Genomic DNA, 21,001 nt, shown 5'->3' with positions numbered 1-21,001 from the left:
TTTTTAAACCGAAATTTACCATTTTTGCAAGGATTCGGTTCACATTTATCCTTCTGCTGCTCGCACTGAAAGCCTTCGAAACCTTTTCTACAGATGCATGCAAAACCGGGTGCATCATCGATACACGTTCCTCCATTCAAACATGTCGATTCGCTGCACGCACTTACTGAAGTTTCGCAATGTCGTCCAAAATAGCCATCGGGGCATTCGCATACGTAATCTTCTCTCCTATTATCAGACTGAAATTGAGAAAGAACATAGGAGTTACTTAATCGAAGTGTACCATCTATCTTCTCGTTACAGACCGACTAAACACAATAGGCACGAAAAAACTAACTTAAGGTGGAAAGAATTAAAAAAAGGGTAGACACTAATCTGTGCTTTACTTTTTTAAAGTGTTTCTTGTGCAAAACGCGTCCCGAAACAACATTCCTGACTCGCAGGTGTTGTGAACGAGAAAACTGGAATCGAGTGGAAGCGCATGTTAGTCCAGACAGTGCTATTTAAATGTGACTCCTAAAAACAAGCTAGTCTAGACCGAAGATAGATAGATCTCTTATTTACACGTCAAACACTGTACTACAAATTAAATTTTTTCCTAGAAAGCTATTTAAAAACTCCCTTATCGATGTTCTAAAATATAAAACTTAATTACCTTGCAGATTCCTCCGTTTTGACAGGGTTGCTGGGCACAGGAATCGACTCCGTGTTCGCAATTAGTCCCACTGAATCCGTCTGCACACGTACACGTGTACGATCCCTGACCAGTGTTGGTGCAAGTACCTCCGTTCTTGCATGGCATGTGATTGGTGCAGTAATTTAAATCTACATACAAAAAAAAGGCTTTATAAGAATATCGAAAGGTGAAAAAATGCGTATAGAGTTTTTTTAAATCCCCTTTTCTTTACCTTGATTACAAAAGAGTCCACCCCAACCTTCGTCACAATTGCATTGCCACGGTTGATTGCAAGTGCCGTGCAGACATCCAGGATAACGTATGCACTGATCGCACAATCTTCCTTGCCAACCTATTCGACATCTGAAAGTGAGGGGGAAAATAATTTTAATTAAAAATCGTCCATTTAATAGAGACTTCTCTATCTGGAGCATGTGTTTGACAAGAAATAAATGAAGAGAGACTCACTTGCATTCGTTGGGTTTCTCACAGAAGCCGTGCTGATCGTGACATCCAGTCAAACAAACAGCTACAAGGAATAAAAAAAAGAGAGAAAATTAAGAAACACGAGCTATTGACTCGAGGGTGAGCGAAAGGGCCCTTCAATGGGTGCCCCCTCGTTCGCGATCGGCTGGGAACCGTAAACAAGAAAAGAGTCCGACCGATACTCTCACGCTAAGAAAGGGGGGCGATAAAGAAGGTATTGTTTAACCCCCCGACGTCTCGGGACCCCGAGAGCCAGATGTCCGCGATTCCCTCTTCTTCCGTCTTTGCCAAGTGAGAGCCGCTCGTCCCCGGGGCATCTGTCGTCGGCCATTGTTCCTCGGCCCAATGGGGGAATGCACCCAGCTGCCGTTCTGTACTAACCTATATCGAGCAAGGTTGGTCCTCGATATTGTTGTTTACGGCTCCGCAACCACCTTATTTTGCTCGTATATTAAAAAAATATATCCCGATTAAGTGAATAACCAAACCAAAGACGGTTTTCTCACGCCATTTCTGTACGGAAATCTATTACCGAAATACAAGAAATCGGGTAAAAAAGCCAATGTTAACACCTGTATAAAACGTAAACTTTTCATTTTAAAAAGATCTTCCCGAACAGGATTACGCGTTTCCCAGTTCGGTTATTTGCCACTAGAGGTCAGCGTTTATTTTTAGGAACCGCCAACCCTTTCGAACCTAACCTAGTTTCGGGCAACGTGCCTAACCTTCTAATCTCTGACCGGGGGACGATTTACTCGTTAAGACCTGGTTTCGAAAGAAGAAGCGACCCGCAAGTTCGGATCAACGAACGCTTAAACAATTAAGCGACCTTCTCCGTCCAGAACGAAAAGGGAACATCGAACGGGGAAACGATCCGAGTTTGTTTACCTCCGCGGCCATTGGCGACACAACCCGTGGGAACAGCACCACTCGACATTTTACAGGCGCAAGTTAACGTACTCTTTCTTTACTTACCTTTGCCACAATATTCTCCCGTCCATCCAGGTAGACATATCTTCTCTCCGCTAGAACTACAACTGTAATGGCCGAATTTATCGTCTCTGGGCCTACACAATTTGGTACACTCGTCGCCGTAGTAATGCTCGTCGCACAGTACTCGATACGAATAAGTTAAGGTGGTGTGATTAGTGTGATGATTGTCTTGAATCCATCCCGGACCCACGTCTAACCATCTTTGCGTGGCGAGACGAGTTATCAGAGTTCGTCCGCTACCTAAAAGGAAGAGAAAACAAACGGGTATTAAAATAAAATGTCTTGTACTTGCAATAAGCGTTACATACGCCCGACTCCCCTTTTAGAAGGGGACAACTTTCTCACGAGTTTCGGTAGAGTGGGGTTCGACCCTCCTCCCCATCGTCTTTCTTTTGCCCCTCTTTCTCTCTCGATCTTTAAACAGATTCGTAGCAGATGGTCCGAAAGATGAAACGGAGTAGACAATGGGGTAGTCGTACGCGTTAAGTAACGAAGATATCGAAACAATCGTCTCTGATAGGGGTCTAGATTGGCGACCGCGCTGGTTGCGAGTCGCTAAATCGGACGATTTTATCGCTTTCGAGCATCTGGTCGCCCGCCTAAGGCAACGTTCCCACAGTTAGCAAGTTGGAGAGAGGGAATTGGCAGACTCCCAGCTCGGTCGACTGACGTACTCCAGGTGCGCGCTGGACGACCTTGGGGTCAGCATCGAAAACGCATTGGAAGAACGTAACTCGAGATTCATTCCCACAATATTAACCCGTAACGCGATTAATAGTAGTAGTGTTTTTTTAAAGAAAGAACTCACCTCCCGATTCGGGCGTAGACTCGTGCCAAGCTTCGACTATCAAGGAAAACGTGCCCTGTATCGAAAATGAAGATCAATTAGAAATCATGACGGCTCGAAGCCAATGGCGATTCCTAACTAAAAACACATCTCGGAGACTTACCGGCCACGAGAATTCGAAGGAAAATCGAATGGGATTAACGAAATCCGGCGTCTTCTGGTTGACGTTGAATGTGTTATTGGCGATGACTGGTGTTAAAACTTCTCCAAACGTGCAGGGAGGACTAGGATCTATGGTCGTCTGATAATGCTTAAGACAGACCCGAAATCTAGTACTACAGATTCCACTGCAAGCACCATGGCCCGACCGATATCCGTGACAACAATTTCCCTCGGCGTCACGACCATAATCGTTAGAAAATGATAGAAGACGGAGTTCGAAAACACCGCTCGACGATACCTAACAATTTTTAGAAAACCATTTTCAGCCAACCGTAAATCAAATGTACACTTTTTTTCTCCTTTCTCGCAAGGAAATAGCAAAAAGAAACTTACCTTAGCGCTGAAACATAGAGTGAGAATCAAACTCCAACACCACGTGGAAGATTCCATATCAGATCCTTAGACGAGAGAATGAGTAAAAATGTATCCTTTTAAAGCACACACAGCATCAACACTCGGATCCAGCACAAAAGCTGCAGGCGAAAGAAACAAAAATAATCACTTAACGCACGGCAATCCACAAACGGTATCCACACAAGTCATGGAGCCAAAAAATCCACAGAAATAACGATCGAATGTCGATAAACACATAACATCTCAAGAGAATCGAGCACACCAACGGTACAACATCAACTACGGATTGGTCAGAGCTGGTTCAGGCTTTTATACCAGTGGGATCCTTCCACTCGACTCGGAGGGTGATCCGGTCGCTCGTAGCTGGGAGCGCTCACTTCTTCCATTCACAAACAGTTGCCGGCAGGGGACGGAAACCGGCAGCAGGATATGGAAGATCTGCTTTCCAGCTCGGAAACTAGTCGAGATGACACTCCATCTCCACGGCCCAACGCTAATTTAAATACCAACGCGCGCGCGCTTTTTTTTACTCCTCCTCTTCGTAAAAGACGGCGCCGTAATAAAATCAAATTTCTCCCTCGCTCAATTCAAAAACGGCAATAAATCTAAAATTCCACTATTAAAAATATTAACAACACCCTAAAATTTCACCCATTTCATTTTTTTTTTTTGTTTTTGTTTTTAATAGTTTCGTTACGAAAATCAAAACGATATCCAGCTCGACACCAATCCGCATATTAGTTTTATTTTATATTTTAAAAATATATCGAAGTTTTTTTTTTAATTTATAAGAAAAAAAAAGGCTGAATTTTCCCACCACTCGTAATTAAAACCTGTTATGAATGGAGTCGTTTCATAAGGATTGTCTAAACAGCGCTACGTTTTCCCCATTCTGTAGGCTTGGCCCTACCCTGGCAGCTGGTAGGACACCTGCCGGAGCCATTGTATTCTCCTCTTATCATATGTTCCTGCAAAGGGCAGAATCCAGCCACGTGGACTTGCTCGAGATATTAAGAAATCTTTCTTATCCGTGAGATAATTCTGGACTTTTAAATTTACCTCTTAAAACCAAACTCGAATATATCCCTCTAGGCAATAGACGGCTATTTTTTTTTTTTTTTTTGTTGCTTACTGTAGAAAAACTCACTTAAGTATTCCATTTACGGAATTGATTTCCGGATGAAGTTTTGATGAAGTTTTCCCCCTTCTCGACTTATTTGCATACGCACTCGAGAATTCATTCATTACGACGTTGTAGAATCATCATCTTCGTCTCTTTTCGGTACAGATTTCACCTGGATCTCTCGGCATACCCATGGGAACATCTGGCACAATCTAATTTCCGCTTTCCCCATGTGCGGAAATCGGAATTTCCCCCTGACAAACGTCGATATTGTGTACGGAAAAAGTACACATACAAAAAAAGCCGAATTGACTTGTATCGTGCACGTATTATATACAAAACACCCATTTGGCCCCGGTTATATGGATTTTGATAATCTCGAGGATTATTGTTTGATTTCCGTTTTGTACTCAAAGCGATTCAATTTAATAGCAAACATTCGAAATGTCTCTTTTAAGAATTTCGATGCCGTATGCCCGAGGTCAAAGGGGTTAAACTTCATAAACACTAAGTTACATAAAACGGTATATTCAACTGATAATATATTACAGATTGTTCCGAAATAACCATTCGAATACAATACAACGATATTTTTACCAGCAGGAAACTTTCTACAAATGAAAATTTACTTTACTTCTTTGAATTGCAAATAAAGGATATCCGGAAAAAAAAATGTAAATATTCTGATAAAGTTACACGTTCTTAGATACATAATATGATTTTTGGAATTTATATAGCACACATTTTATGTTAATTAATAAAGCAACGTCTACAACTTAGCAGTGAAGCCCGTTTTCAAGGCACTTTCTGTGTGTGGGTGGGTTGTATACTCATATATACACATAACAGCACAATAAACACACACAAAAAAAAAAGACGACGATTTTTGTGAAATTATTTTTAAAAAACCATAGTAATAATTGCCCTTAATTGTTATTTTAAAAAATTCAAGCGGCGCGTGTAGGAGAGAGTCCAGAAAGGAAACGCCAAGTCCACCAAGCGTGGACTTCCGGTCATTTTCGAACCTAAATGCATCGGCATCTTTGGTTCGCAGCTGCAGGGAAGAGAGCCACGCGCCGAACATGAATGGGATCCGACTACACAAAAGGAGGGGTCGAGGGAGGAAACGTAGGTAGAACCAAGGAGATTGAAAAAAGAACGTATAAGCAAACCGGAAATGCGTCAGGGCACGTGGCAGGCTCGCGACCAGCCGGCCTCCTCGTCCAATCAAGAGCCGATCTTAAATTGACTGTAACAAGTGAGTGGTTCGCGCAACAAAGATCGAATCGAGGCAAGACATATGCTGGTCGATGGACGAACACCTTGTTCGAGAACATCTGGAAACGAGAAGTATGTTTACCGAATGTCTACATCTACTGTAGATGACGCACCCCCTCCGCTCCATCTGTCGTCTTAGACTCTAGAAAAACAACCATTGTTCTTCGGGAAGTTCTTCTCTTCCCAATTCTCACCCGATTTCCTAATGAATCTTAATAAATATACTCCGAAGGAGGATAGACGTTGACCTAATTTACTTCGTATCGCTTAATAAAAAATAAAAAATAACACCGATACAAGATAGGTGAGAGGAAACGGAAATTCTAAGCGGGACATCTTCGACTTGGCTTCACGCCACTGACCAAACATTGTATTTGCTCGTTTGTCTGTAGCGGTGCAAGAAGTATGACGATCCAATGAAGCGTCGTCCAACGAATATCTAATGATTGTCCAATGTGAAAATTATAAAAAGCCAGAAGAAAAACTCCCCTCGAACCATTTTAATCCGTAAACCCTATAAAAATGTCTGAAAGGTAGTGACCCCGGGAGAGTGGGGTTCCTGGGAAGAAATCGATAAGTGTGACAACTCTTCCCATCTGCTTTCACCAGTTCATCCCCTTCATTTTTTTCCTCGATTCATCTGCATACCGACAGAGAATTAGGTATACATAAAGCCTTCTTCGCCGAATACAAGGTGGGTATTGGACTTCCGGCCGGCTGGCCCTGCTCCCTTCTCCAGCGCGTGCAGCATCTGGCATCCCTACAAATGGGACCGTACCATCTGGCAAGATTGGGAGTTTTCCCTGCAGGAAAGACTGTACCTAAGGGACACTCTATTGTGGACAGGAAGTGTTGCTTGGCAACAGATCATTTAAATCATTCCCTTTCTAGGTCTTAGCCGGTTGCTGGGAGACGATGTTTTTATAATTGTCGATTGAAAAATCTTCTCGAATGTAAAATAAACAATTACTTGTCTACTACAGTTTGAAATTAAACTCTCCAATGGAAATGGTAACCATAGCTTGCCCAAGTGCCTGGCAATTAAGATAGTAATGTTGCTAACTTAGCACCGATTCTATTTAAAATTATTTTAAATGGAATCTCTCGTAGCATATCAAATGAGAATATATATCAATAAGAACAATTTAATTGCTAAAATGCCCCGAAAAAAATATCCAAAACAGCATTTGATCTAATTCATCTTCACGTATTCACTAAGCAATGTCATTCGTAAGAATTTCCTCAAGACATCGCGATAAGAAAACTGCAAATTTTGCAAAAAATCAATAAAGGAAAACGGCATATAACTCAATTAAAGACGGAATAGATTATTTGGCATTCCGTTAACCATTTCCTACCTTGAAACACGACAAGCGTAATAGGAAAACCAAGAGGAAAGTTTTAACTCGTACCTGCCAGCATTTATACAATGTTACAAGCGAAACATCGATATTACTAGAATATAGCGGAAGTATTGCTAGTCAGGTACAGATGTCTTTTTTATCGCATATGTTATTCGCATTCGTTAGTAAAGCAGGTTGGCAAGTGAGAAATCATCAAAGACATCTGCCAAAGAAGTGCAACACGGCACGAACCAGATGGCCATCGCTGACGGCGCCAATAATCGGGAGCATCTGGCCTAACTCCCGCCCCACCTGTTTATAACCCAACTCTTGGGATGAAGGAAACGTATTTCTCACTATCTTCCGATTTCAGATATCAACAGCCGATCAAAGTACACAACTTTGTATATTCAACTTGGTCGACCGACCATCTGTTAGCGTTTTAAGCATACGTCTTACCTTTATCTACATTTTTACTATTCCTACACAAAAGTTTTCATCAATAATAAATTAACCTTGAATGAAATCCGTATTACTTTTAAATATACTATAATATATGGAATCTGACCTTTGATACATATTTATATCATTAAATATCATTATTCACGTATGTAAATATCGTTTGAATACGACATTATATTACTACTTACTCGTAACATTTATCCTACCATTAACCTTGTCTTAGATCTAAATAATACAACAATTCGAGGAAATAATATGCATATTTTTAATTTCCCCCTTATTAAATACCATTTCCAACGAATATCTGCAGCTTTATTAGCAAAAGTTTGGCATTTTTTATCGTCAAAAGTTTCTATTTTTGGTAGTGCATCCTCACCTTTTCCTCCAAGAAAAGTGTCAAAAAGGAAAAAAAATATTATTAATTTCAAATAAATGTATTTATCTACGTTGATAAAGGAATCGTGGCTGCATAATAGAACCTATTTATTCATTTATTTACTTTTAATTTGATAAGGAAAGTGTGCCATCTTCGAGATAAGTTAAAATTCTTATTTCGTTCTTGAAATATTCAACATCTGCCAATCGATTTTTTTTTCTTTTTAAGAATAAAAACTTGCACAATAATCCCAAACCCAACAAGTACGCGTAACTGTGTACAGAAGGCCCGAAATATACGCTTTTTTGATAGTAATTCCTATGTTTTATAGCGTTAAGCCCACCTTAAAAGCACTTAGTTAACAGTTGGCTGTGGGCCCGATGCATTTTCTAAAGGACAAATTATGTCAAAAAAACGAATAAGCATAAATATAATTCATAGTATTAAGAGTAGAGATGAATTGGTTTTTCTAATAAATTTTCTTACTCGACACTAAAGAAGCCCCTCGACACGTGACCAACAGCTGTCCCACCAGCAGCTGAAGAGGAAAATCTTCATTGCCACAATTCCGCTCCCGCGATGGGAGAAGGAAGGCAGGAGAAGCGGAAGTTTGGGAGAGGAATAATTCAGGATAATATGTTTTGCAATGTGGACTATTTCAATCGGAACTGTGGGAAAACACCTAACCAAGTCGGCAAAGGGCACGGGATTCAAGGTCATCGAATCCAACCAATAAGTTACTCTTTTTGTGTTCTCAAGATCTAACTTTCGCATTAAAAAATAATACTTGAAATGTACTACAAACGGCAGATATTTCAATCGATTTTACCGAAGGCCCTTCCTATCGCTACCAAGAAAGAAAGCTTTTTTGATTGTCTTTTTTTAAAAAAAAACAAAGCAATAATTCCCCTTATCTTAATTCTCTCAAACATTTTCAATGGATTCCTTGGCGAAAATCAGAGCGAAACGGAAGAGCAAACTTATCGCGGGTATTCATCTGTCGGTCTTATGAAATGGTCAAAAACGTTAGAATATATTATGAATGCCACCCCAAAAACCGAGTTAAGCATGAACGATCCCATTCTAAATCCCTTTCATCCTTAATCGATGAAACCGGAGATAATTTAGAGAAAGTAATTGCAAAAAAAAGTAAAGAATTCGTATCATTAAAATCTTAGGAGAAAAAAAAAGTAATACCCACCGATGTTAAAGGCGTTAAATTTTAAAATTCCAGTAGTTTAAAACGTAGTTAATTTCTAATATTACGTCTTCTATTATTAAAAAAAATAAAAAAAGGAGAACGTGCTCCCATCTATAAAATGTCTCTTCCCTCCTGTCCATTACCTAAACACAATATCTAAAGCAAAGAATGACAAGTATCAGAGAATTATCACACCATCTGGAACCCGGACCAGATGGCAGTACCTGTGCCCAAATGTTGGTGGTGCTAGATGAAAATGAGGGTTGGAGAAAGCTCTCCTTTTATCGTACACTCCCTCTCCATGCAGATGTGGGAAAAAAATGCCCGGTTCTCAACCCGAATTAAGACGGTGTAGAGTTAGTTGTAAAAAAACAAAAGAAGCATTAGAAATTGGTTATTTCGATTCTCTGTAAAACTCTGCTGACTTTTTAAGCTCTCCAGATGCAGCTCGCTTGTAAGTGTCGTTTATATCTAAACTCGGATAAAGGTGTCGTTTAATATAGGCTTGTAAATACGCTTCTGTCAACACCATCTGTTCTAGAAGTTCTTAGCCTGCGTTTAGCGATATCACGAGTTACCAAATGGAAATTCACAATTTCGAAACGTCGGTTTAACTTTTTAAAACTCGAAGTAACTTCGCTTATTAAGGGAAAATAATTTCTTATTTTTGAGGTTTTAATTCTTCAAAGATAAAGTCGCAAACATTGGGATTTCAGAAAGGGGGAAAACTGTGTTTAAGCAGCTGTTTATAAACCACTTTAACAAGAAGGCAAAAGGATAGACAAACATCTGCAAGGAAAACAGAAGGCACCACGACACGCGCCTGGCACGTGGCGCAGGTCTCTAGGCGTCTTCTTATCGTCTTATCTGGTCTCCCCTCCACCCGCCTTTTCACCCCCATCCGGCCGGCGAGTGGAACCTTCTGCACCCGTTTCCGGTCCGCTTCTTTCTGGAAGAAGAAGAGAAGAAACCGGCAAGTCCAAAAGACAAGGTCAGTAGACAAATTTGCTGCCGACTAACAGCTGCCGGCCATCGTCAGTTGCAGGCGGAAACACACGTTCTACAAAGGTCGCCAACACAGAAAAGTAGCGCAGAAACCTCCAGAAGACGAGCCGTAATCCATTACCATAAATAACTATTAATAAAAGCCGCCATTTTTGAAATTCACACGTGGAAGATTCAAAAGTGTCAATTTCGCACCAATGATAAACGGCGCTAGCTAACGAATCGTCCAATTAGCACGTGTCACTCTCGTATTAGTTGTCATTTTGTCTATTCTACGCCCGATTATTTAAATTTTTAAATAGCGAAATTATTTAATCTTACCTTCGCCTTCTCACGTTATTCCTTTTTTTCCGTGCGCGTTGACTTCGCGCAAGTTTCGGTTGTCATGTGGCGAGACTCACACCAAAAGCGGGAAGATTATAAAATCATTAATCATTTAATCACCAAAATATCGGTGAATTAATCTCACAAGCGCCCCCGTTCGTCGAAATTGTTTAAACGCCATTTTATTTTAAATTTTAACGGATTTTTATTATTTTTTTTAATTATAATCACTGAGATCATCGAAAAATCGTGTAATATATTCTTTTAATTTATATTTTAATTCGGAATGCCTTCGGCCCTAGATATTTGGCAAGGCAGGTTGGGTGACAAGTGCCACAACCGGTCCCATTGCACCTGTCGCATGGTTTTTAGTATGTTTTTTTTTTCTTCTTCTTCTTGTTCCTGGCCGCTTCCGAGGGACAATGGCCTCCGACATTACACAGATCCCAGAAGAACCCATTACTTACCTCTTCCACTACAGTAATTTCGAGGTGGAAAACTTTTTTCTATACTCCTGTACGGCTTAAACGATCTTCAAAATCTGAAGTTTTATACACTCCCGTGATACCAAACGTTGAAAAATTCATAAAAATTACGTAAAATCTGTTGAAGATCGTATTGTAGAGTGCAATCACGCTTCTATTTAAAGGTTGAACGAACTAGTCGGCGAGTTGTTTGCAAACAATTGGATTTCTGATCGTTACGAAGAAGAAACGGCGCAAAGTAAATATCACGGTTGCAAATATGTTTCTCCATACTTTTATGTTAAACGGATGAATAATACACTAAGAATGGTAACTTTATTGCTCACGGATGAACTGTACGGGGCACCAGCTGCTCTAGACAATTCTAGAATAATTTCTTCCACAGAATTCTGTTGTTTTTTGTTTTTTTAGTTGAAAGATGCAAAAAGTGCATACCGTGCTTCGAAAGTTGGAAACTTTTTGATTCGATTGTAGTAACACTCTTTTTTTCTTTATTTATTTATATTTTTATTTATTTCTTTTCTTTGGCGAGTTGAATCGAGATCGATCGATCGATAAGAACTCGGAAACCAATCAGTAGGTCTCACGCTATAGAATCGTAAAGAGAATCTCAGTATTTGCAAAGTCCGGTTTTCGAAAGTTTTAGAAATGGAAACGAGCTCATAAATTAAGTTTATCGATTGGAATTCTAGCTTACCGGGAATTGGGTTCTTGCCCTAAAACACCATTTGATTTATACAAATCCATGATTTAATGGTAAACGAATCCACTCTATTGGTTTCTACAAATCGTTTCGTCACGATTCGGTTCTTCACCAATACCGGTTACTTACTTAACGGAATTGTTGTATTTTAAGAGAATTTTCTGATTTTAGTGAGTTCTGCAAAGATTTATTTTGTAAATTTCTTTAAAATCTTACAAATTTCCAATGAATAGCTTTGAATAACGAAGGTGATCTTTTTTTAAATTTACACACAAAGTTTCGCCATTCCAGCATTATTTTTCAATGTAAAACTAGCAAGAATGAATTTCAATTATTCGCTAACTTTAATCTACCCACTATTAAATTAAATTTATAAAAAATGATATATATATATATTGGTTAATTCGTGTATTAAGAGGAACGTGGATCGCAGCTAGCGTGTATCGATGCGAATAATACAAAGCATCTCGATATCGAAAAGGGAGAAGGACGAACACGATAACCTCAAAGAGTGGATAATTTCTCACAATTATCGTCCAGTTAACTACATAATTGAAAATTATGATTATTTAAAGACAGAAAACCAATAATTATAGCAAGCAATGTTTCCCACGCCGTGTAGATAAACTAGTGAGATATTTAGCTAACGGTATGTCCCACGCTATACAAGTCAAAGCGACAGACCATTTGAAATTATAGGATTTATAATGACTTACTGTCAACATAGACCAACCCATAACGGTCAATCGATCTTTAACGGTATAATTGGCATGGATAGGCTCGTTACTGGACGAGAGGGGGTGGATCGATTGATCCGACAAAACGTTACGATTACAAAATGGATATTGTTATTGGTCATGCCTTCCTCTTCTCTTTTGTACGCACGCTTTTCTATGCTTTTCGCGTGATATATGCAAATCGAACGAATTATCCTACTCCTCCTCCACCTCCTCCTCTTTCACCGGACCTCTGTGGTAATTTTTTCGCCCACCTGGATCGTCTCTATTCGTTTTTTTTTTACCGGTTGTGAATATTAGTTATATCAAATTAAAAGTAAAATAAAATATTAGGTATAATCGAAATCGCATTCTTCATATTCTAAATTTGAATAAATATAATTAAAATAGCTTCGTTCTTAAAAGCCAAGGATAACGCTCTCATTCTACATGGCAATGTTTTCATGTACGTTGGCAACAACCGAAAAGTTATTTCTTGCTTTAACGATTTGGCAACTATTAAGAGAAGAACGATGGAAAAATGTCAGAAAGACAAGTGTTAAGTGTGTAAACTGCCATTCAAATGTTTTAGATACGCTTGAATTCGATAACGCCAAGGAGAATTTATCTGAATATCGCTTTTCGACTAGAGATAAACTACACTATATATTTTAAATACTTTTTATATCATTTCTAAACAATTTGTGTATGTAAATATGCGTTTGTTTCTTTTTTCATCGTTCCGTTATTGTATTTTTTTAATTTTTAAATACAATAAGAAATGTATTTACAAGAATAATCGAACCAATAAAATTTATTAATGATCGGAGACAAACTTATGAATGTACGAACGTGACAAATGTTACGAATATTTGACAGGATGCCACCATATTCGATAACAAAAACAGGACTAAATTGAGATCTGATGTAAATAAGATGTGGTGGGGTATTTAAAAAGTTCGTAAACACGAGAGTGGAGATCATCATACAGATGCAAGGAGCACGTGGTTTATATATCGTCCATTTGAAAACCAGGTGATTCACACGAGTCTATTGTGTTTGCGAACATCTCACCTGTGGACATAAAGAGGTTTTTATCCTCTTCTGTGAAAACTATCTGCATAAATCTAACGATGTAATAAACGAACGAGTTACAACAATGCCAGATGGTCCACAGTGGTAAGGTTACAAAAAAAAAAAAAAAAAAAAAAATATATATATTATATCGACTCGACTTCGCAAGACCAACTTTGGATACAAGACATAAAGATATAACAATTTATATATCTTCGCTACCAGTTTTACAAACTGAAGGCAAGCGGCAAACGTCTTAAAGATACTCTAACATTCGTAGACGAAAGAGCAACTTAATACGATATTTCATATGAAAGTGACTCCACTCGTGTTTTTTCTAAATTAGAGCCACATTTCATGCCATTGGAATGGAGCATAAAAGTCAATTTAATGCAGTATCGTTTGTTCTTCACGCCACTCGCCTGTATTACGAATTACAAGTCCCTCCCACTACTTCGGTTTTGCTTTTGGAAGGATTTGGTGTGATCTTTTGAAGTAGTTCAAGTAGAGTGAAGTATGTCTACTTAATTAGTCTCCTATAAAGCGGAGAGTTATCTACTGTGCTGAAGAATACGTAAAAGAATATTTCGGTGTCATATCTAGTAAATTTCTTGAGAAATCTCGCTGTTAAAACGTCGATTGTATGGCAATTTTGACTGTGATTTTGTGTTGGTCCGCATCCGATAATGGAACATAATGAATACATTCGAAAATGTGGACGTGGTAAAACACTGTAAACACGTTTACAGCTTTTCAAAAGATACATTTATTGTTGTTTAAAGGGGTGCGCATTATACCCGCTAGCTAACTTTTTTCGGGTTTTGTCGTCTCGAAAATGGGGTTTGCATTAGATTGGATGGCGCACTAGAATACAGAAAACACCGTGACTTAGTTAAACAAAAAAAATTCTGTTTCTTCGTTAGAGCGAAGAAAAATGATGGAAATCAACGGGGAATAAGGACGTCTTCGTAATTCACGGTTCGTAAGAAGTTAAAGAGACGTGAAGAGCAAAGTATTTTAGAGAATGACAACGCCTGTATCGCAGAATTTTCATTTATAATTTCTATTTTCTTTTCTGCAAACCGAAACATCTGTTTCTTCTGCAATATCTCGTATCACGTGCTTCGTTTGTCGTCAACGTAACGACCTTGACGCTTTGAACCAAGCAAGGTATCGCCCAGTTTTTTTCGTTTTATTTTTAAAGTAATTTGAATCATTGTTTATTCTCGTTTATTCCTCTTTATCACGAACAGTTAAAACCGTGATTACTCGCCATTCGTATAACGAACCACGCTCTTTTTTGTCCACGTCTTTGCTATTGAAAATTTCTATTTATAAGGCACAAAAATAACGAATGGGGAGAAAATTATTAGTTTTAACTCACTCAAACTATGGGGTTTTTTTTATTTTTTATTTTTAATGGTTTATCTTTCAAATTCAACGGTGATTTCATACAAAACTTTACTAAATTAGTTATTGTGTGCTTAAAAACTCAAAAATATTGCTGTTATCTATGGCTCTCTTCAGGATTTTTGGTTACTCGTATTGAAATATTCAAAAGTTTTAAGTATTCCAGTAGATTCCATTAAAATAATTATTTTTATACCGATTTCAATATTGAAAATCCCGAACTGCTTGCATCTCGCACACTTGGAAATTTACCATCAAAATTATTATCTTTACCTGTTTAATTAATTAACGTAGAGAAATTTCACTAACGTGTACGATAATTACATTATATAAATCCTGAAAGAGTTTACAAATAAAATTTGCAGACAAGAAAAGGGAGCCACGCAGCCATCACCTGTAACCAAAATGCTACCAGGTGTATCCTATATATTATTTTCCGGAAATATCGTACGTTGCGGCTACAGGGGTTAACACCAACAATACATTGTTGCGGTACGGTATGTGAATATTTTTTTTATCGGTTTTTTGGGGAGTGTAGAATGAATGCGGCATCGATATGACATAAATGAGCTCTTTCTAAAACGTCGGTTAAACAAAATAGGAATAAGAGGTTAATAGAACAAGAAGGCTGTTTTTGGTTTTTCTACCGGTTTCGCTATAAAGTAATTTCCTCGGTTAGAACGGAAGTTCTCACATGGGATAGATTATAATTGTTTCTACTTTATTAACAATTACAAAAGATGTAAAATATCTCTTTTGGGTCAGGGACGTTGAAAGATTCTTTGAGAAACGAACAAAACAGTTCCTCCCCTTATCTGGGTTATTTCACTTTTAGATGAATTCTTACACTAACGATTGCAAAACGAAATCAAGAAAGTGTAGTCATTTCTTAAATTCTTAACGTAGTAAATGGAAGAAGGACAATTTACGCATCGTATGAGAACCACAAAGAGAAGCACGTGATAGAACATATGCCATTAGAACATTTGGAAGACGAAGGCCTCTCGAGATAGGCTATTTGCTATCTGCTATCAATACGACTTAACCCAACGGCGTCAACACTCCAGGCGAAAAATAAAGTCAACATAGATAAATTTTGTCAATACAGAAGTGAATGTTAGACGTCGTGCCATAAACCCTATATATATATAAAGTACTTTCGTCTGTACGACATCATATATGACCAGGTCGATGACCGTCCACTCGGTTTCTTATCTCTGTTAAGCCCTTAGCCAGCCTTTGGAGCAGAACAGAGCACCTCGTTGCCCCGAAATTCGCCCCCTAACAATCTGATTAACTTTTTCTTCGAGTTGATAGAAAAACTGATGCCAATCAATTCCTTAATCGCTATTACTATTTCAATTTAATCATCGTATTATACTCAGTACTGTTCTATGAAGCGTAACGAGACATCAATAGGAGGGGTTGACGGCCGAACATTTACAAGTTTCATTGTCGTTTATGCACCTTCAATGTCGACGAATGTGTCGCCTCCCATTATACTTCACTTCTTTCACCGACAGAGGGCACTGCACGCAATGGCTATTGATATGCTAAGGTATCCGGGGTCAAAGGCTGAATAGCCTTTTTAATCGACCTTCTTGTCCTTCCGGAAATTCTTTGACCATTTATTAATGATACGTTTGCCTTCCTGGAGTCAGAAGAAAGGAAGAGATTTCTCTTACTCATTAACCACAACACTTTTTCGTAAGCTCTATACTTGTTTAGATAATGAATCCCCATTACGTAAGCATGTCGGAACCAAAATAGTGGCTATAAGCTTCATCATGGATAAACTCAGTTGTACGCGTAAGTGAATAAGTTACGTGATAAACATTATACGTATGTGCGTATTTAAGCATGTATCATGCATACGTACCGCATCCATACATGACATTTAGCACGCGTATTAATCGCGGGATGTCGGCATTAAAAATAAACTTAATCGTTAAAAATTAAAATTAAACTTATCATCAATAATAAAAACAACTTTTTATAATATAATAATCGATAAAACAGGGCTCTCGAATTACCGCCGAGCGTGGAAAACACTGGATTACACACTTAATTACATTAAAATTTAGGCCATCACAAATAAGGATCATAAATCACGTTTTACTAACAAACACTGTTGTTTATCCGGACGTTTTGATCAAATTATCGGGCATTAATGTTATTATAAAAGTTGGTCGACCCGTAAAACTCTTAAAAGGTTCGCACTTGAAAATGGATGAATTGTACTCAACCGTTAAAACAGTTTCAAATTCGTTGTAATTAATGATCATTTGCTTTTAGATCTAACTATACCAGATGCTCTCCGCGGTGGCAAGACACTTTGATTAATGGAGAATAGCAAGGAGGATGAACCAGGTGATTATAATAACGCACGAGGAGGCAACTCGCTCTTCACAGACTATAGAGGGATAGTTAATTTTCGCTATATATATTTTTTTCACTACTCCACTTTAGTGTCGTTCGGAAAAGACGAGACTGATGAATGGAACCGCGGGTCTGCCTTCCCGAAATTTGTCAACTGACGAGTTATAGAGAATTAACTTTTTGGGATTGTGTTGGTATTCGCGACGCGCGCCGATGACTCTCCAGCCAGATGGAGAATGAGGAAGGACTTTTGGCGCGTGTCGCAAATGTCACAGTTTGGCGGAAAAACGCTCCGAGGGAAAAGCACGCATTCGGTTCGACTGAATGAGTCTATAATTGTGCGGTCTGGAAATGAATTTGTCGCCATTTTCTTTTGTTCGTAGCGATTCTTCTAAAGATCCGATTCCGAGATGCAAAACGCGACAGACGAAAGTGCATTCAAAAAAGCTGTTTTACTGGTCAATAAAAGCTTTCTAGCATTCGAATAAAGTTATAAAGAAAAGCTATTAACTAAACAAAAGAAGATAGTCCTTAAAACTATAGTCTTTGCCACTTTACTTTTTCCTACGAACAATTTATACAATCATCAAAATTAGTGGAATGTTAGTAAACGTTTTTACATACAGCACTCCATTCACTATCTTCAATTATAATTATTATCCAGTGATAATGCGCACCGTTTCTGTATTCATAAGAATAGTCATATCTAAATAACTAAGTGCAAGAAAGGAAGGAAAAAATAAAATAAAACTAATCTTATAATCAAACAATACGCTATGTTGAACCTGTGAATGCTTCGAGTTTATAACTTTAATGCCTACACATTACAAATATTATGCAAATGATGTGAAGTTGCTGAAAAGTTCGCATCGAATCTCGTAAGACAATCTCTTTCTTCGTAGTTCCCTCTTAGCCAACCCCGGAGGAAACACCTGGTAACCCCGAACAGCTGCAGGGAACACCACCAGAAGGGTTATGAGGAGAAGATATCAGCTGCTTGACTCCCGCTCAGCCATCTGTCCCCCTCCAAACCTAGAACCAGCTGACTTCGCACGGACGTCCCACCTTGTTCTTACTTAGAGTTCATCTGCCCATAGGAGCTCTCAGCTGATAATCTACGAGACAAAGCTAAATCTATAACTAGTTTTATATGAATGGTTTTAAATTCGAATTCGGAATATCCTAAGTCTTTCGACTGGGCTTATATTATTGTCTCTTTAAAAAAAAAACAATGCTAATGTTTTCTTAGAAAGTCTTCCACAATGGATATTCTATTGTCGTTCTATTTGATATTATCCAAGAGAACAAACGAAGGCAGCTGTTTTGTATTTTTTATTCTTTTCGTATTTCACGCATTTTGAATTTAAAATCTTCATTAGTAATAAGCTACGTAAACAATAACCTATATAAATAAAATTATTTACCTGTGTAAAGTTATTCTTCACTCTATCATCCTTATTTATTATTATTTTTTGGTATGATATGTTTATTCTCTACATCTACAAATTTCTCTTATTAAATTAACTCTAAATATATACATATATATATATAATAATAATAATAATAATAATTAAGTGAAGAAAATATCGACAAGAATGCAATTCAATTCCACATAACCTAAATAATACATGCAATTATATATATACAAGTTAATAGACTCTAATAAAATTTATAATCAAAATCCATGTATGGAACTATATTTTATTGCGAATTTTTACGATGTCTGATGTCAACAGACTCGTTATGTTTCTATGAATAGACTGGCAATATTTTAAGTACAATGCCGTAAATTTATTATTTTTATTTTAATGCGGAATCGTCTTCGCCATCCTAAATATACAATCTCAGTCTATTCCTTAATGAAAATTCATTTTTAAGTGATAAATTTTAAGCTCGCAGCCAGTCATTTATCCATCTATCGATAACAAGATCCGTACAACATTGTAAAAATTCATAGAAAAAAAAAATATTCGCAGATGGAACAGATAAAAAGTCGCAACTTATGCCCGAAGAGAACAGAAAAAAAAAAGTCCTTTTAAAATTCATCTATGCAATATTATTTACAAACCGTTTGCATAAAAAATACCGTGTCTATATAATTCACCACGTAAAAAATATATATATTATGTACATGTAATTATAGGAATAAGTGTGCAAAGTATAACTGTGGCGAAGATCAATCTTTTAAGCGATCCGATCCGTCATATTGCGTAAAAACTTTGAGCAATTTGAGATAATTGGCAAAACCAGCGCTTTGAAGGAAGCGGGGGGAAAAAAAAGCGTAGAGGAGGCGAAAACAAGAGAGTCGGATAAACAAACTGTTTTGCAATGATTTGAAATCTGCATCAATCGGTTTCCGTGGAAGCAGGAAATGTCTGGGGGAGTAGCGACGGAGGAAGGGGGATCCAGGTGTCCCCCAACAGCGAACGTCTCGTTGGTGGCTTAGGGTGCTGTTGGGAGTGAGAAGGGATGCGGGACAGATGTGGCCGCGGAAATAGACGTGGGAACCTACAGCGCGGAAATGCCAATGGAAAAAAGCGAAGAAAGGTGCTGGAAAATGTTCACTGTTATAAATTTCCGACATTTTTTCTAACCGGTTGACATTTATTATCAACATTATATAATAATAATAATTATTATTATTATTAAATTTATTTATTTATTTTAAAAAAAATTACTTTTAATTAATATTATATATATTGAATAAAAAATTATTATAAATTAATACACGTGCCTGCCTTGGTCCAGAAAAATATTGGGAAAATTCAGTGGCTCCATTAATGGTGAAAACGTAGCTTAATGCGACACCTGACGGTAAGAAAAGAGCTGCCGGCTAAACTTATCAGCGCCATCTAGTATGACTTTTTGAAATTACAGAGAAGCGAAATTAATTAAAAGCAAATTTCATTAGAATTATTTACAAATAATGTCGTTTATAATACAAAAAAAAAAGTTAGAAAAATTGAAATTCTTTAATTTTGCTGAAAATACTAAAATTTTTGTTACATTTTTATTTGTAAAAATAAATATCTAAAGTATTACATCGTTTATACGACAAATCAAATTTAAATATTAATTAATTATTTAATTAAAAATTAATATAATAAAATATATACGAAAAGTATTTAAAAACAATTAAATTGGAGTAAACGTGTTAATTTGATTGTAATTAAGTTCACGTGCAAATGAAATTGATCAAATGCACGTGAAATAAATTACGTTTAAATCCTCGTGCGAATCAATTACAATTCAACGGCACGTAGAATTTAATTATATTTAAAATTCGCGTGCAGATTTTAAATTCATTACGAATATAAACGCAATAAATAGAGAATTTTCCGCCACTTTTTATGCAAATTAATCGATTTAAAGAAATTATTTTAAAAGGGTTCTCTTACCGCATATTCGCACGTAATGTCGGTGTAGAGGGTTTTCTGGTATCGAATGACGTCACCATCCGTCCTAAAACGGACACCTGTAAGAAAATAAAACGGAAGCTTGGTTCTACAATCGTTTTAATTAAATATAATTGCACACTAGCAAAATCGGAAGGAATCTATTTAATTATTCAGACGCTACAAGGAGGGTAATTGGATTAAACATT

The 21,001-nt window shown here is 37.5% G+C and overlaps 1 protein-coding gene across 2 annotated transcripts in view; it reads right to left on the bottom strand.

The window, feature by feature from the left end:
• Positions 1 to 21,001, bottom strand: part of LOC136990182 (delta-like protein B) — a 35,913-nt gene that overhangs the window by 1,857 nt on the left and 13,055 nt on the right. For both annotated transcript variants that reach the window (XM_067288549.1, XM_067288548.1), the window contains exons 2-10: positions 20,796 to 20,872; positions 3,498 to 3,637; positions 3,106 to 3,402; positions 2,964 to 3,018; positions 2,138 to 2,395; positions 1,145 to 1,205; positions 909 to 1,039; positions 656 to 825; positions 20 to 239 (exon numbers count right to left, since the gene is read on the bottom strand). In XM_067288549.1, coding sequence (XP_067144650.1) covers positions 20 to 239; positions 656 to 825; positions 909 to 1,039; positions 1,145 to 1,205; positions 2,138 to 2,395; positions 2,964 to 3,018; positions 3,106 to 3,402; positions 3,498 to 3,554 — 1,249 coding nt within the window. In that variant the 5' untranslated portion in view covers positions 3,555 to 3,637; positions 20,796 to 20,872. The remainder of the gene's footprint in view (positions 1 to 19; positions 240 to 655; positions 826 to 908; positions 1,040 to 1,144; positions 1,206 to 2,137; positions 2,396 to 2,963; positions 3,019 to 3,105; positions 3,403 to 3,497; positions 3,638 to 20,795; positions 20,873 to 21,001) is intronic.

This window comes from Centruroides vittatus, unplaced genomic scaffold, assembly GCF_030686945.1.
Source record: "Centruroides vittatus isolate TY-2023 unplaced genomic scaffold, ASM3068694v2 scaffold_861, whole genome shotgun sequence".
NCBI lineage: Eukaryota > Metazoa > Arthropoda > Arachnida > Scorpiones > Buthidae > Centruroides > Centruroides vittatus.
The sequence above is the reverse complement of the archived record's forward strand: the minus strand, read 5'-3'. Positions and strand labels throughout refer to the sequence as shown.